Source organism: Aethalodelphis obliquidens, unplaced genomic scaffold, assembly GCF_003676395.1.
Source record: "Aethalodelphis obliquidens isolate GAN/ISIS:26980383/991018 unplaced genomic scaffold, ASM367639v1 scaffold44, whole genome shotgun sequence".
NCBI classification, from domain to species: domain Eukaryota; kingdom Metazoa; phylum Chordata; class Mammalia; order Artiodactyla; family Delphinidae; genus Aethalodelphis; species Aethalodelphis obliquidens.
In genome coordinates this window covers 7,823,935-7,840,758 of record NW_020837988.1, presented here as the reverse complement: position 1 = coordinate 7,840,758, position 16,824 = coordinate 7,823,935, and the positions used below count along the sequence as shown (strand labels likewise).

General features: G+C 59.7%; 1 protein-coding gene across 2 annotated transcripts in view; it reads left to right on the top strand.

The window, feature by feature from the left end:
- UBE2O (ubiquitin conjugating enzyme E2 O) overlaps nt 1–16,745 on the top strand; it is a 55,620-nt gene extending 38,875 nt beyond the window's left edge. Inside the window, exons 1-18 of one of the 2 annotated variants that reach the window (XM_027080772.1) lie at nt 1,098–3,123; nt 3,350–3,409; nt 3,537–3,647; nt 5,624–5,721; nt 6,462–6,525; nt 7,193–7,336; nt 7,671–7,780; nt 7,917–8,067; nt 8,289–8,761; nt 9,117–9,271; nt 9,521–9,633; nt 9,727–9,855; nt 10,472–10,561; nt 11,325–12,021; nt 12,260–12,396; nt 14,006–14,209; nt 14,307–14,364; nt 14,511–16,745. In XM_027080772.1, the coding sequence (XP_026936573.1) occupies nt 3,398–3,409; nt 3,537–3,647; nt 5,624–5,721; nt 6,462–6,525; nt 7,193–7,336; nt 7,671–7,780; nt 7,917–8,067; nt 8,289–8,761; nt 9,117–9,271; nt 9,521–9,633; nt 9,727–9,855; nt 10,472–10,561; nt 11,325–12,021; nt 12,260–12,396; nt 14,006–14,209; nt 14,307–14,364; nt 14,511–15,181 (3,417 nt within the window). In that variant the 5' untranslated portion in view covers nt 1,098–3,123; nt 3,350–3,397 and the 3' untranslated portion in view covers nt 15,182–16,745. Of the gene's footprint in view, nt 1–1,097; nt 3,124–3,349; nt 3,410–3,536; nt 3,648–5,623; nt 5,722–6,461; nt 6,526–7,192; nt 7,337–7,670; nt 7,781–7,916; nt 8,068–8,288; nt 8,762–9,116; nt 9,272–9,520; nt 9,634–9,726; nt 9,856–10,471; nt 10,562–11,324; nt 12,022–12,259; nt 12,397–14,005; nt 14,210–14,306; nt 14,365–14,510 lie in introns of those variants that run through there. The other variant, XM_027080771.1, reaches the window with a different exon arrangement.
- Nucleotides 16,746–16,824: the final 79 nt, after the last annotated feature.

The window sequence follows — 16,824 nt, the reverse complement described above, 5'->3', positions numbered from 1 at the left end:
GGGTGCCTGATCTCTCAAGGGTGGGAGGAGCAGAGGCGGGCGGGCTGCTGAGACCCGGTGGTGTCTCCCACCTGGCGGCCTCGGCGGGCGCTCAGGGCCCTGATCCGCAGGCAGAGGCCACCGCAGCCGCCTGCCATGTGCCCCAGAAGTGAATAGAGCAGTTGTTGCTTTTATAACCAGGAGAAGAATTGCTGTCTTTCAGAGGGTGTGGACCTGCCAGAAATGTGTTTTACTCTGTCCCTATCTCTGCTGCTCTGGGGAGGAGGAGCTTTTTCTGTGGTTAAGCGAATGGACTCGAGCTAGACTGCCTGAGTTGAAGTCCCAGCGGCACCACTTAGGAGCCGTGTGACCATGAACACGTGACTTATTTTCTCTTTGTCTCAGTTTACTTATCTGTAAAGACAATGACAGTATGCTTATTTCGTGGAGTTGAGGATTTCTCCGGTTAAAACACGTGAAGTGCTAGAAAACTGCATGGAGTGTAATACACACCAGCTGTGCTGTCGCTGTGAGGAGAGGCTTCCAGAGCAGGGGTTCTGAAAGCCTTCGAGATGCAGGGAGCATGTGTCTGGAACAGGGAGAGGCGAGGAGGACGTGGGTAAGCGCTGTCGTGTAGGAGATGCTCAGCTGGAGCGGCTGGCGGATGTGAAAGGAGCAGTGCCCAGTGTGGTGGGACATGGGCACCTGGGAGGGAAGCTTGTGAAAGAGCATGAAGAGGCTTGCAAGTCATCCTTGCCCTCCCAGGCGTCTTGTTCTCATTTTCTGGAATTCCCAAGGAAAAGAAATGTAGCCAGAGGAACTTCCCTGGTGGCACAGTGGTTAAGAATCCGCCTGCCAATGCAGGGGACACGGGTTCTATCCCCGTCCGGGAAAATCCCACATGCCGTGGAGCAACTAAGCCCATGCGCCACAACTACTGAGCCTGCGCTCTAGAGCCCGCGAGCCACAACTACTGAGCCCACGTGCCTAGAGCCCATGCTCCACAACAAGAGAAGCCACCGCAATGAGAAGCCCGTGCATCGCAATGAAGAGTAGCCCCCGCTCGCCGCGACTAGAGAAAGTCCGTGTGCAGCAACGAAGACCCAACGCAGCCAAAACAAATTAATTAATAAATTAAAAGAAAAAAAAAAGAATGTAGCCAGAATAGTGGCCCCTGCACCCCTCCGTCCTCCCTGCCACATCGCTCTGCTCTACACTGTCATTGTCATTGTCACGCGAGATCAGAAGAGCCTGGAGACCCAGCTTCAGGGTGGAAGGGAGTCAGGCTCGGGCAAGAGGCCAAGCGCAGGTCAGGAGAGCCACATCCGGGGACACGCTGGCTCACCAGGCCCCCTCCCGGGAACTCGGGGACCTGCCTGCCCCACAGCCTCGCAGAGGTTCTACAGAGGGAGGAGGGAGAAAACCCACCCCTGTCCCTGCCGTGACAGCTTTCACTGGCTGTGTTGTTCCTGCTTCGGCCTCAGAGCAGGGGCCTCAGTTTCCCGTACCCCCTTGGGGGCAGCGAGGCTGGGCTGTGTCCCATCAAAGACTGTGCTGATTTAGGGTCTGCACTTGGGCCACTCCCTTCCTTTCCTGGCAGCTCTCTCGGGGACTGACACAGACGCCGAGGTTGGAATGATGTGCAGACTCAACTTGGGTCTCTCCTCAGGGTCCCTGAGCCCGCGAGGCAGCCTGTGCCCGCAGCCACAGCTGCTCCAAGCATGGCGTCACCTCCCGCCCCATGCAGCACTGTCCATCTCCCAGTGGATTTCCCCTCACTGCAACTTCTGGTTTCCGTGGCAACTTGGAAAGACCTGCAGTTGTGGCTTTTGGAAGTCTAAAATGAGAGCAGAGGTTTGAGATAGGGTGGGACAGCACTGAAAATACCTGTCCCACCCAGGGATTTGGGCCCAGAGGGTTACAGGATGGGAGGTTCTTTGAATTAGAAAAATGGCACTGTCATCCCAGCACACCCTTAGCAGAGCTCCACGTGGCCCCTTGCAGCCTCCTGGGATCTTGGATCCTGAGCTCAGGGTCTTCAGCCTGCGCCTAGGGGGCAGCGGAGGCAGGTGGAGTGATCACAGCACTTAGCGTTGGCTGAGCCCTTACTGTGGGCCAGGCGCCTGGTGGCCGTCTGTGCTTTCACTGCCTCGTTAATCCTCTGAGCCACTCATCCCACCTTCTACACGAGCGCTTCGCGAGGCTGCTTTGCAAGGCTGCAGCGCCAGCGCAGGTGAGTGTCCGGTGTGCTTAACTCCGGGGCTCCCTCTCATCTGGAACACGGGCTTGTGTCCCTGGAGGAGCATCTCTGTCACCTGTTGATGGCGGGCCCATTGCTTCCCCTTTACTTTTTTTTAAAGTCACATCCCACTAATAGCAGGGTTTGCTTTAGTCGTTGCCAGGATTTCGGTGCCCTTAAGCGCGTGTCTCCCTTCTCAGTTCTCCTCCCGTGAGGTCGCCGTTCCAGGCCCCACGTTCTGCGGTGGAGTCACCTTGAGTGTTCGGTTGGGTGTCTGAGGGAGCAGCTCTTCCATCCCCCTAGTTTGGGGTCTTGGAGGTGCCTGAGCCAGGGAGGTGGGCAGCCACACAGAGATGCGCCGGTTCCCAGGACTCAGTGAAGAACCGCAGGGGAGCGGCCCCAGGTTTGGGGAGCCAGCAAGGAAGGTGCACTGGCCCAGTGGAGAAGCGTCTCCCGCCTGGGCTGCTGTGGGGCATCCGGTGCCCGGCAGGGGGAGGGGCTTTGTCATGGAGGGATGGGTCAGTGCTTGCTGCGCGGTTGGCCAGGCTCCAGAAGCCGGCGTCCCGAGAGTCCAGAGTCGGTTACTCAGCAGCTTGCAGTCCTCTGCGGGGCAGTCGATAACGAGCAGGCTGTGACTGGCGGGGCAGGATGGCCCAGATTAGAAGGTGGTGAGGCTGATAGCGGCTTCAGGGTGACCCTCGGCCCAGTGTCACACTCCTCCTGCAACCCACCCTGCTCAGCACTCGGCAGCAGGGGTGCAGGGCAGGCAGAAGCTGGAAAAAGGATTCCACTCACAGCAAAATGTTTGGCTCTCTGCAGAATGGGCTGTTAAATCCTTCATTTACAATGAGGCCTTACGTGGTTTGTCACGTAGCCACTTTTCAGCGTGACCAGAGTTACCGCTGGTGAGCGCGGTGTTTGCCTTTGGTGCGGGAGGTCGCACCTGGCGTGCTGTCTGCTGATCCAGGTGCTGTTGGAGGGGCGCGTGGGGTTTGGCAAAGCCGAGCTCTGGGCTTAGGGTTTGTGCGCTTAGCTATACGTATGCTACGCTTCACTAAGAGGTAGGGAGGAGACTGTATCCTGTAGGTGATTTTGGGGGCCGTGCTCTGACACCTGTGCTCTCTGTTCCAGTTGAAACTAGAGGACCGCTCCGTGGTGCCCCGGGATGTGGTCCGGCACATGCGCTCCACTGTGAGTCCCGCGTCCCACTTGGTGGGGCAGGGTTGGGGGCGGGGGTGGCCTGGGGCATGTCCTGGCCGGGTCTGCCGGGTGGCCCCGCGGGGCGCCTGCCGGGACCTGGATGCCTTCTCCCCCGCAGGACAGCCAGTGTGGCACGGTGATCGACGTGAACATCGACTGCGCCGTGAAGCTCATTGGCACCAACTGCATCGTCTACCCCGTCAACAGCAAGGACCTGCAGCACATCTGGGTGAGCCCGCCCCGCCTGCCACCCCTGCTGACCTCCCCTCTCGGGGCTCTGGTTCTCTCCGTGGCACCTTCCCAGGCCGGGCGGCCAAGCCCAGCAGTCAGCTCGCTCCCTGCAGCCTGACCATGCTTCTTGTGAGTCAGCCATTGAGACGCGAGGTCAGGACACAGCTTTACGTCTCCAGCAGACTGCTGGTTTCCCTTCTCCTCTAATGCTTTTTTTTGGAACAAATTTCTTTTCAGCTTACTTTTTTAATGATCTCAAACTTACTGAAAAGTTGTAGGTACCTTTATCCCCTGCAACATCCAGGCTCCTTAGCTGGTGACGCTTCGCTGCATTAGCTCCAGCGCCTTTCCTCCCTCCTTCCCCACCTCTCTGTACTCCTCTGTCGCTCTCTCTTTCTCACTCCCCCCACTGCCTTCTCTCCTTCTCTCTCTCCCCTCCCCTTTTCTGAAACGTTTGAAAGCAAACTACAGGTATGATGCTATATGACCCCTAAGTACTACAATGTGTATTTCCCCAAAACAGAAACACTCTGCTGTTTAACCACCATTCAAAGCCCCACGCAAGGACTTTGACCCAATACTGTCCAATCCACAGACCTCATTCAGTTGTCCCAACAATCTCCTTTTTCCCCTCTGACCCAGGATTCCATCAGGAGCACACACAAGAATTGTCAGCTCTTTGATCTCCCCCAGTCTGGAGAGGTTCCCCACTCTTGCTTTGTCTTCCTTATCCCGGGTGACCCTGAGCGTGGGGCCATCTGACAGTGCCCGTGACCAGCCTGGGGCCCTGCGTTCTTGGCAGAACTGCCACGGAAGTGCCGCTGAGCTCTTCGCTGGCCCGGAACGTCCCGCGGCCGCAGGGTGGGGACATTCCGTTTGCTCCCCAGTCGTCTGGGGCTCTGCCATGCCTCCCCACCGTAAAGTCAGCATTCACCCCGTTGGAAGCGATTGTATCAGCTTTGTGGGGAGATATTCCGGGATTGTGTCAATAACCCGGTACTTCTCAAACCCCCGTACATCAGCCTTAGCTTCCATTAACAATTCCCAGCTGAATCGGCCAGCGCTCCGGTGGCTGCTAAATGGGGATTTTATGACTCCATCGTTGCCTACTTGTTTTTATCAGTTTGGCATCTGCTGTATGGAAGAGCTGTACTTTCTGTCCCATTTATTTATTCATTTTTTACATCAGTATGGATGCAGAGATTCCTGTTTTATTCAGTTGGTGATAACCTATTACTGTCATTATTTGTTTTGTTGCTTGAATGATCCCACGTTTGGCCAGTCGGATCCCCTTCAAGCTGACATGTGTGTCCTTTTGACATATCCCCACCATTTTTTTTTAAACACTTTCTTTCCATCTTGTATTTTTTCTCATCCAGCCTAGAGTCAGCTGTTTCTTCAGGGAGCCCTGGTTCCTTTCAGAAAATGGTATTTCAAAAGCCAAGGTCTGGATGCACGCTGGGTGTGCTAACCGCTGCTAGGCCCTATTCAGGGCAACACGGGGGAATACATGTATGTGTACATAGGTAGACACACACACACGTCTAAATACGTCCGTGCCTGTTCTGTGTGTGTAAGATGTATGGGTTCGTCTTGATCCTTCCAGCCCCAGTCCAGCTCCTCAGGTCCCTCCTCTCTTGCCCTCCCTGTTCCTGTATCAGTGAGTACCGTCCCCAGTAGTGAGAGACTTGGCTCTCGATATCCTCAGTTGAGTTATTTATTTGCTTAAATCACTTTACTTATTCGTCTGTATAACCACCCTCCCCAGCCCGCTCTCACGTGTCCTGTGTCCCTGGGACGCCGTCAAGCTTCTGCCTCTGCGTGGGAGGGGAGCTGGGGTGCAGCTGGACTCTCGGGGGAAAGCCTGCTGCAGCAGCTATTAGGTCGGACCTGTCTGTGCGGCCAAGAGGAACTGGTGCCCTGGACACCAGTGTCATCGGCCACCTCTCACGGCCCTGTCCCCCTGATCTGCAGCCCTTCATGTATGGGGACTACATCGCCTATGACTGCTGGCTGGGGAAGGTCTACGACCTGAAGAACCAGATCATCCTCAAGCTGTCCAACGGCGCCAGGTGCGGATCTCCCCACGGAGGAGCCCGTCCGGGAGGAGCCCGTCCGGCGGGGCGGCCCGGGAAGGGGGGCAGGGGCTGTTGACCTCCCTGCGGAGGAGCCCGTCCGGTGGGGCGGCCCGGGAAGGGGGGCAGGGTCTGCTGACCTCCCTGCAGAGGAGCCCGTCCGGGAGGAGCCCGTCCGGCGGGGCGGCCCAGGAAGGGGGGCAGGGGCTGTTGATCTCCCTGCGGAGGAGCCCGTCCGGTGGGGCGGCCCGCGAAGGGGGGCAGCCCGGGAAGGGGGGCAGGGGCTGTTGTCTCACTTCCTCGAGGGCCGTGCCAGGGCCTGCAGGCTTTCGGGGCCCCGAGTCTCAGGACCTGACCCTGGGCTGGTCTCCTTGTCAGCCCGGCCTGATTCTCTGGCTCAGTTTCTGGTCTAGGCTGTACCGTGGCTTCGGGAGAGCTGCATTATCATTTAGGACACGCGAGAGGAGCTGATGCTTTATTTTAGGCACCTTAATGGTGGTGAACGCTCAGATCTGGGGGTAGAGTCTTGTTTGTTTTAGGAGAGTTCCTTGTACCAGTGCAGGGGCTGAGGTGTGGGCGGAGGATGAATTGCCTATTTTGGGGGGGCGGACGTATTGACACCTCTGGACAAGCCCTTTAGATCCTGACCGGCACCACAAGGGGTCCTGGCTGCCTCGCCTCCCCTAAGACTCAGGCACTGTGTCGGGTGCCAACCAAGCCCCTGTGCCCTGTTGCAGGTGCTCCATGAACACAGAGGATGGTGCCAAGCTCTACGATGTCTGCCCGCACGTCAGCGACTCTGTACGTTGGCTCCACCCAAGGATCCTGGGGGGTGGGGGGCCCCTCATCTCATGTTCCTCAGCCCCTGGGCTGTGCAGGAGGGACTTCTCAGCAGAGAGCTTGGAGCTGACCCAGGCTAACCGCTGCTTCTGCGCCGTTGCTTTCCTAGAAAAGGGGCGGTGTGTATCCAAAGGTATAGAAGTTTGGGTGTGGGCGGAAAGCAGTAGGACCTTTCTTTGCATTTTGTTAACTTTGTATCTCATCCTTTTTAAATCTCCTGTTTTCTTAGAGCGTATGCAGTATTTTACTGCAATTGACATCTTAGAACAGTAGTACATGACACAGTTTGTCAATAAGAATACTAGGGGAGTGTGTGTGATTAAGCAGGTTTGGGGACCCCTGTCCTCTGGAGCTTCAGTCCTTAAAGTGCCTCCCCTGCACCAGCAGCATTGTTGTGGCCTGAGGGCTTGGAAGCAGAATGGGTCAGACGTGCATTTCAGTAAGATCCCTGGTGACTTGTACGCACCTGAGGTCTGGGAGGTGCTGCTCCGGAGCCTTAGGGGCTGTGGAGCTGGAGGTGCGGGGCCAGCGGGAGCCAGGCACAGAGCAGGGGGTGCGGGTATGGAGAGCGCCCTCCCCTGAGGAGGCAGTGCTCACGGGGACTTTTCTCTGGCCCCCAATCCTGCAGGGTCTCTTCTTTGATGATTCCTACGGCTTCTACCCAGGCCAGGTGCTCATTGGCCCTGCCAAGATCTTCTCCAGTGTCCAGTGGCTGTCAGGGGTCAAGCCCGTGCTCAGCACGAAGAGCAAGTTCCGCGTGTTGGTCGAAGAGGTAGGGGTGGGGGCGGGACGGGGGCGGGGGGAGGCCCTGGATCTCCCGCCCCCGCTGCCTCATCTGGGGCGGGGCTGCTCTGAGGACCAAGGGAACCCGGGCCGAGCAAGGTGGGAGGGTGGAGAGTGGCAGGTCCTCTGGGCCCTGACTGGAGGTGAGGAGGCCGCAGTGAGTGACCCCTGGGCTGGGCCTGTTCTGGGGGTGTCCAGACTTGGTGCTGCCCCGTGATGAGGACCTGCTTCCTGCTCTGGGGGCAGGTGGGCTCCGGACAGCTGCTTAAAGAGAGGGCATTAGAGCCTGCTGACCGTGGCCCTGTCCCGCCCGCCACCCCCAGGTGCAGGTTGTGGAGCTGAAGGTCACGTGGATTACCAAGAGCTTCTGTCCAGGGGGCACGGACAGCGTCAGCCCCCCGCCCTCTGTCATCACCCAGGAAAACCTAGGCAGGTGAGCGGCTCCAGTGCGCCACCCGCTCCAGCGCCCCCAGGGGCGGTCCCCAAGCAAGTCTCTGGGCCGCGGGCACGGGTGCGCGGGGCTGAGAAACCCCTGGCCCAGCCCCTGCCTCTCCTCCCTCCCCTCCCAGGGTGAAGCGTCTTGGATGCTTTGACCATGCTCAGCGGCAGCTCGGGGAGCGCTGTCTGTATGTCTTCCCAGCCAAGGTAGAGCCGGCCAGGATTGCCTGTGAATGTCCAGAAAAACACTGCGCCCAGGGGGAGGGCTCTGTGGCCAAGAAGGTATGTCCTCGGGCTTGGGGCTTGGCGGGCGTTTGAGGAACTGGCCTGGAGCCATTTCCACAGCAGGAAGGTCTGTGCTTTAGGCCTTGGGGGGCAGCCCTGATGACCCTTGCAGGCCAGTTAGGTGTGTACAGCTGTCACCCCTCAGACCGAGCTGCCTGGGGTCCGGCCGCGTCAGCCGGCTCTCCACAGCGCCCGCCCTCCCCGTTCCTTCCCCGCAGGTGAAGCGCCTCCTGAAGAAGCAGGTTGTGAGGATCATGTCCTGCTCCCCGGACTCCCGGTGCTCCAGGGACCATTCCGTGGAGGACACAGGCAAGAAGGGGGCGGCCAAAGCCAAGAGCGAGGCAGGGTCCGCCAGCCCCGAGGGGACGCCCGATGGGTCTGCCAGCCCCGTGGAGATGCAGGACGAGGGCCCCGAAGAGGCCCACGAGGGGGGCGAGCAGCTGCCCCCCTTCCTGCTGAAGGAGGGCGGGGACGACCGGCTGCACTCGGCCGAGCAGGACGCCGATGACGAGGCCGCCGACGACACAGACGACAGCAGCTCGGTGACCTCCTCCGCCAGCTCCACCACCTCCTCCCAGAGCGGCAGCGGCGCAGGTCGCAAGAAGAGCATCCCCTTGTCCATCAAGAACTTAAAGCGGAAACACAAGAGGAAGAAGAATAAGATCAGTCGGGACTTCAAGCCGGGGGACAGGTGAGCTCAGGGGCGCCTCCCTTTCCCGGCCGGGTGTCCTGCCCCCGCCCCGCCCCCACACGCATGCACACCCAGGCTCGCGTGCTCGTGGGCGCGCTCGTGGTCTGCAGGCCCCACGAAGGCTCAGGGGCGCCCAGCCGAGATGACCTGGGTGCCTGGGCTTGGCCGGGTGGGAAGGAGGGATCTGGGAGTGGGAGAGGGCGGGACGGGGGCCCCTTCCCGGAGGAGATGCCTGGTGGGGAGACTTGTTTCTTCCCTGCTGCCTGATGCTCAGGGTTTCAGGTTACCAAGCCCGCGAGGTGGGGCGGTGGGTAGAGAGCGTAGCTGCCCTTTCCTCACTGGTCCTGCCCTGCAGGGTGGCGGTGGAGGTGGTGACCACGATGACCTCAGCAGACGTGATGTGGCAGGACGGCTCCGTGGAGTGCAACGTCCGCTCCAACGACCTCTTCCCTGTGCACCACCTGGACAACAATGAGTTCTGCCCTGGAGACTTCGTGGTGGACAAGCGAGGTAGCGCCGGGTGGGGCTTGGGAAGAAGGGGCGAGAGGTCTGGGCATCAAGGACACTCCCCTTGGATGGTGGCTCACTCTTCTGAAGACTCGGGGAGCCTTTCTGGCCTGCACTGACCGAGCCAGGGAAGCAGTGGGTTCTGGGCCCCGTTGTGGTTGACGTGCAGTGGGTGGGTGGGTGGGTGGCAGGTGGCACCACCAGGGTGCCTTAGCTAGTCATGCGCCCCCCCCCTCCCCGCTGGGTCCCCAGTCCAGAGCTGTCCGGACCCTGCTGTCTACGGCGTGGTGCAGTCTGGGGACCACGTGGGCCGCACCTGCATGGTGAAGTGGTTCAAGCTGCGGCCGAGTGGGGACGACGTGGAGGTGAGCGTGTGCTGCCCCCACGTTTCCTTCAGGGTGGGCTCTGGTGGGCTGGATGTAGGGCCCCTGGGCTCACGACCACCCATCCTTTCCCAGCTGATTGGAGAGGAGGAAGATGTGAGCGTCTACGACATTGCCGATCACCCTGACTTTCGGTTCCGCACGACCGATATTGTTATCCGAATTGGCAACACTGAGGATGGAGGGCCTCACAGGGAGGATGAGGTACGTGCGCCCTGGCCTGTGCGTCAGCTGCAGTACATGATGGAGCCACCAGGTGGCACCAGGAGCCAAGACCTGCAAGTCCTTTGGGTTGCGTGTCCACCCCAAGCGCCTTCCCCAGGAGAGCGGCTGCCGGCAGTGGGGCCGCTCAGTCCAAGCACCTGCACGAGGACTCACCTGCCTGCCGGGCTCAGGCCTCCTTCACACAGCTGCTCCCTGGGCCTATTAGAGAAGCCCATTCCTGTCCTCCGCGCCACGAGCGTGGTGTCAGGCGCTACAGGAGCACAGGAGAGGCCTGGGGAGGTGGCGTCTGAGCTGCGCCCTGGAGCCCAAGTGGGGACACGGGGTGGGGTTGGGCAGATTCCAGGCAGAGGAAGAGTGGGGACGAGAGTCCTGAGGCTGGAAGCCCGGAGAGACCAGGGTGCTGTGAGCAGGAAGGGAGTGAGTGGGGGGCTCAGTGGACAGTGAGCATTGGGGGTGTTTCAACCAAAGGGTCCCGTGCTCGAGGTACTCACGGTGGTCTCTGGCTGGTGCCCACATCCCTTCTGTTCTCATGGCCTTGCCCCTGCCCTCACCCTTGGGGAGCTGCACCTTTGACCCTGTCCCATTTGCCCTGCAGCCGTCGGTCGGCCAGGTCGCCCGCGTGGACGTCAGCAGCAAGGTGGAGGTGGTGTGGGCTGATAACTCAAAGACCATCATCCTGCCCCAGGTGAGCCCCTGCAGAGCCCGCCTCGCGGCTCCAGACCGTGGCAGCCGGGCCGGGAGCTCAGATCTTCCTGGCCAGGGAGTCTGCTTTGGGGGCGGAAGGTCTCAGGGAAAGGAAAGGCAGTGTTACACCCAGAGCCCCGGGGTGAGAGAGTCGGGAAAGCAGAGAGGCAGCCTACAGCTGGATTGCCAGTCGTGTGTAGATTTTCTCAAGACCTCCCAGCTCTGCCTGGATCCCCGTCCACTGTGGTAAGAAAACACAGGTTGCTTCCTTTAAGAAACAGAGCCTTCACACCAACACTTCTAGGAAAACTTTCACAGATCAGGGAGAGAAAGCAGATGGGTTCTGAGCGGCAGGGCTGTTTTTGACGCTGTTTCTTCGCTCCCTTGTTTGAGCTGATGCTCACACCCCAGCTCCCCTCTCCTGGCACCAACGTGGGGTGGGGAAGGGGCTCACCCCTCGTCCAGGAGGCCATTCCAGGGGCGGGAACAGGCTGTGACACGGCCGCGCTGACCAAGTGCACTCAGCGGCCAGGAGGCTGGAACAGGCCTTGGCTGGGCCTTGGGCCCGTGGGTGGGGCTGGGGCAGCGGAGGTGCCTCTCAGGGGCCTAGGGCCCACCAAGCACAGAGGCCCCGCTGCGGAGGCCAGAGCAGGAAAGGGAGGAAGGGTGGCGTGGCTGCCGAGGCCTCAGGGCGCCATCAGCTCTGAGGGTTGGGGTCCTGGCAGAGCGCCCCTGAATGGCCCGCGCCCCATCTCCCCCACCAGCACCTGTACAACATCGAGTCTGAGATCGAGGAGTCAGACTATGACTCGGTGGAAGGCAGCACCAGTGGGGCGTCCTCGGATGAGTGGGAGGATGACAGTGACAGCTGGGAGACGGACAATGGGCTGGTGGAGGACGAGCACCCCAAGATAGAGGAGCCCCCCATCCCAGCCACCGAGCAGCCAGCGGCCCCCGAGGAGGACAAGGGAGTGGTGATCAGCGAGGAGGCTGCCACGGCCGCCATCCAGGGAGCCGTGGCCATGGCCACCCCTGTGGCTGGGCTGATGGAGAAGGCGGGCAAGGATGGGCCCCCGAAGAGCTTCCGGGAGTTGAAAGAGGCCATCAAGATCCTGGAGAGCCTCAAGAACATGACCGTGGAGCAGCTTCTGACGGGCTCGCCCACCTCCCCCACGGCGGAGCCGGAGAAGCCGACGCGGGAGAAGAAGTTTCTGGACGACATCAAGAAGCTGCAGGAAAACCTCAAGAAGACCCTGGACAACGTGGCCATCGCAGAGGAGGAGAAGATGGAGGCGGTGCCAGACACTGAGCGCAAGGAGGACAAGCCCGAGGGGCAGTCGCCTGTGAAGGCCGAGTGGCCCAGCGAGACCCCGGTGCTCTGCCAGCAGTGCGGCGGCAAGCCCGGGGTCACCTTCACCAGTGCCAAGGGCGAGGTCTTCTCGGTGCTGGAGTTCGCGCCCTGTGAGTTCGCCCCGTGTGTGTTCCAGATCTGGAGGCCAGGTGGCTGGCCCCTGGCTGCCGCCCAGGGCGGGGGAGCCGTTTCCCTGGCCTGGGCACCAGTCCCCATGCCAGAAGAGGAGGGCAGGGAGCATGTGGGTTCATCCACCTGTTGGGGGAGCGCTCCCAGCGGCCGCCGCACCTCCAGGTGGAGTTCCCAGGCCTCGCCCTGAGGAACTGACCACTCTCTTTCCCCCTCTAGCAAATCACTCTTTTAAGAAAATTGAGTTCCAGCCTCCAGAAGCCAAGAAGTTCTTCAGCACGGTGCGGAAGGAGATGGCCCTGCTGGCCACCTCGCTGCCCGACGGCATCATGGTCAAGACCTTCGAGGACAGAATGGCAAGTAGCCGGGTGCGGGCCGGGCCTGGGGACCGCCGGGCGCCCGAGAGGCTGCAGCCTCGGCGACTCCCTACGGGGCAGGACAGGCTCCGCCGGGGGAGCCACACGGCTGGCAAGAGTCCCACGCGTGCGTCTAGACCAGATGGTCGTCCTTTTAAAAGTTAGCTTAAGATTGTAATGATCACCTGACTCTTCTCTCGTTTTTTGAAAAATTAGAACATTTTAGAAAAAGTCATAGTTGCCTTTGACCAATCCTCACCCTGCCCCCAGGGGCCATGACTTCAGGAGTTTCATGGGTCTCCTTCTTGGTGATCTACTTCTGTGTTTACGTGTTCGTGCATCGCCATAAACCAGCCTATCTTGTAGGATTTCTTCTACACGAATAGCACATCATCATACGCATCATCTATAACTTGTTTTTTTTTCAGTCAACAGGGTAATTTTTGAGACCTACTGATGTAGGTCATTGCTTTTTAGCTACAGGACAGTATAGCCTCCCGTGGCCACGTCACACTCCATTTGCCACTTCTCTGTGACCTGGGCCCCGTGTTTTGAGTCATGCTGGTGGAGGCGTGTGAGCGCCTCCTTGTTTGTTCCAGGAATGAGCGAGCGTGGTCCATCTGCCACCTTATTGTTCAGCAGACCTTCACTGGGCCTTGCTGTGTGCCAGGCACCATGTGAGACACTGAATTTGGGTCCGAGTGAGGCCTCAGCTCCAGCCCAGGCTTGGAGGAAGGGGCCAAAGGAAAGGGACCACAAAGAGAGGCACTGTTGAAATGGGCCTGCAGGTGGCCAGAAACCCCAGGGCAGGGCCAGGAGCACGTGCGTGGTCAGGGCTGCTCGAGGTTCTTGATGATGCTTTTAGTTTTCCTTGGGTTTTAGTAAAATTCCTTTTGAAAATTCCAGCCCATCTCAGCTCTGCTGGTGGAAGAACTCTTTTGTTCGCTTTCTACCCAAATCTCACTCCGAGGGAAAGGGAAATCGTGTGTTATCTTGAGGCCCACAGAGTGGCTCCAGTCCCAAGCACACGCGAGGATTCCGTCACCAGCTCGTCCTGGGCCCTAGCCGGCTCTCAGCTCGTTGCTCACCCGGCACGTTGCCCTGGCGATGGTCCCCCCAACCCCGACAGTCAGTGTGGATCTCTGGTGTCTGTGGAGAGTCTCCTCGATGACTTACAGCCTGAGTTTCTAGTGGTCTCCCAGCATTTTCCCCGACTTCAGTTCCTCTGATCCTTCTAGTTCCCTAAAAGCAAGTGCAGCCTTGCCATCCTGGAATGTTCTTTCATCTTCTGATGGGTTGTAATTGTTGCTTGCTTCACTGGGGGTGGGGGGCTGTTTTGAGGACTGCAACTTACAAGTAATGATTTATAAGGAAAAAACCTGGTAGGATACAAACTGGCTTGGAAAATTCTTTTTGTGCCGGGAGTTAAAAGATGCCAAGCAGGTCTGCACAGAGATGTTTGCGTTTAGCTTCTCTGTTGCGGGCAGTGTCTGGAGTCCCAGGGGGCTGCTCCTGCTGGAGCCGCACAGCGCCCTGGAAAAGATCACATCCAGCTGCCCCGTGTGGAAGCCCGCCGCCAACCTCAGCCTTCCCTCCCTCCCTCCTCTAGGACCTCTTCTCGGCCCTGATCAAGGGCCCCACTCGCACCCCCTACGAGGACGGCCTCTACCTGTTTGACATCCAGCTCCCCAACATCTACCCAGCCGTGCCCCCCCACTTCTGCTACCTCTCCCAGTGCAGTGGCCGTCTGAACCCCAACCTGTATGACAATGGGAAGGTGTGCGTCAGCCTCCTGGGCACCTGGATTGGAAAGGTGGGTCCGGTGCCGGCACCTGGTCAGGACTGGGGGAGGCCAGTCTGGACAAGTGTCTGGGACAGAGTTGATCGATGGCACTGTGTGTGTGTTTTAGGGGACAGAGAGGTGGACGAGCAAATCCAGCCTTCTCCAGGTGCTCATCTCCATCCAAGGTACGGTGGGCGGGGCCGGGGGTGGTGACAGGGCTGCCGGAGGGCACAGTGACTCTGGCTTTTGCGTCCCCCACCTCCTGTCTGTAGCTCTGGCCTCCTCTCGGGGGTTGAGGTCGGGCGGGCCTGATGGGCTTCTCCTCCCGCAGGTCTAATCCTGGTGAATGAACCGTACTACAACGAAGCCGGCTTTGACAGCGACCGCGGCCTACAGGAGGGCTATGAGAACAGTCGCTGCTACAACGAGATGGCGCTCATCCGCGTGGTGCAGTCCATGACCCAGCTGGTGCGGCGGCCGCCCGAGGTCTTCGAGCAGGAGATCCGGCAGCACTTCGGTACTGGCGGCTGGCGGCTGGTGAACCGCATTGAGTCCTGGCTGGAAACCCACGCCCTGCTGGAGAGGGCCCAAGCGCTGCCCAACGGGCTTCCCAAGGACAGTAGCTCGCCAGAGCCGCCAGCTGTGGCCGAGCTCTCAGACTACGGCCGAGAAGAACCTGAGGACGGAGGGCTGGCCCCTGGAGAGGCCTCCCAGGGCTCAGACTCGGAGGGCGGCGCGCAGGGCCCGGCCTCAGCCAGCAGGGACCGCACAGACCAGACTTCGGAGGCAGCGCCTGACGCCTCAGTGCCACCCAGTGTCAAACCAAAGAAGCGGAGAAAGAGCTACCGGAGCTTCTTGCCTGAGAAGAGTGGCTACCCTGACATCGGCTTCCCCCTTTTCCCGCTGTCTAAGGGTTTCATCAAGAGCATCCGGGGGGTCCTGACGCAGTTCCGGGCCGCTCTGATGGAGGCGGGCATGCCCGAGAGCCTGGAGGACAAGTAGTCAGCCAGCCCTGGAGGAAGGAGCGCCGCCCGCGGGGAGAGGCCAGCTGCTGCCTGCTCACTCCCTCCCCTGGAACCTCCCCTCTTCCCTTTCCTCCTCCGTCCCCAGTGCAAGCCCCGCCCATTGCCCTTTTCTTCCCAAGGTGAGTTTTATGCTGAAGTGCAGGAAGTTTCTTGAGATGCTGCCATTTCTGTTCCCAAGCAATCTTCCAGCAAGCGGGGTCCGCGTGGCAAAGAAAATCTGAACCCTGTTGCTGATTTTCCACTTGTCACCCCAGGCAGGGTGTCCCAGCACTTCCTCCCTCGCCATCTCCACCTCAGGTCGGAGGTGGGCCTTTCGTGGGGGCTGACGCGGGAGAACTCGGGGCCCAGGTGTGTGCGGACCCGCGGGGCCGGACCCGTGGGACGAGTGGATGTGCCTTGCATGAAGTGTGGGTTGCTCCAGCGGTGCCCCGGTCCCCTTTGTCCTCTTCAGTCCCACTGTAGCTTCCTAGTGTCCCAGGCCCTCCTGCTGCCACCACCAACCGCCTCCTCCCTCGTGTCCCAGCGCCAACACTCTCCCTTGGGAGTTGTAGCTGCCGTCACAGACTCCTGGCTCTGCTCTGGCCCATTTGCACAGGAGAGCCTTCGGGCCTGTTGAACTCGCTCTCTAAGAGAGGTTGGGACCAGGCTGGGTTCGGGGTGACCCCCAGGAGAGGTGGTGGCCCTCACACGCTGACATGGAGTGAGGACCAGGGAGCTGCTGGGAAGGAAACAGCTGTAGGTGCCTTGCTCTTCCTGTCCCACGGGGCCTTGCGCATCTGCTCCCCCGCTCAGCCCCATCCCAGGGCCCCCGGAGGCCGCAGCACAGACAAGGCCAGGGCAAGTGCGAGGGCCCCTCCTGTAGACTGTGCCCCTCCCACTATCAAATGCTAACGCTGGGAGGCGGCACATAGCTCCCTGAACACAGCGAGCCAGCCCTCTCTCCCGGAGGATGAGAGCGAGGCCTGTCAGCCCTTCACTTACAAGCTGCAGGCTCAATGCGGGAGAGAGGCGGCCCGCAGGCTCCTCCCTCGCAGAGACGGGCCCAGAGGTTTACAAGTTTTCTAAGCGTTTGATAATGTGAAGCTCCAGTTGAGTAGGATGCTGTTGAGCACATCGCAGCTGTGTAATTTTGGTGTATGTATGTAATATTTAAGATTGAAAGAAAATAAATCTCAAAAGCAAAGATATTAACTCTTACTAGAAAAAAAAGACAAAATAAGAAGCCAAAGCATGATGCGTCTTGTCCGCCTTACGCTGGCTCCACACCTGCGCTGCCGCAACCGCGCGGGCGGCCGGCAGCAGCGCGGGGAAGGGCGGGGCCGGAGCCGGTGTCTTGTTCGAGGATCACCCGGGGTGACTGCCGCCGGGGCTGCGCTTCCCCGGTGCGTTGTTCATGTGGAGATGTGAATGCCTACTGCTTAAGATACCTGTATAAAGTGCGGTGTGATTAAACTTTTTTTTTACTTGCATTTTTTTTTTGTTTGGCTCATTACAATGTACAAAAAAGACAAGGTGGCACCATTAAACCTGCCTCTGCCATCCATCCGGCTCTGTCGCCTTTCTTCCCCTCGGGGGCACCTCACACACCCTCCCCAGGGGAAGGAAAGATCCCTGTTGCTG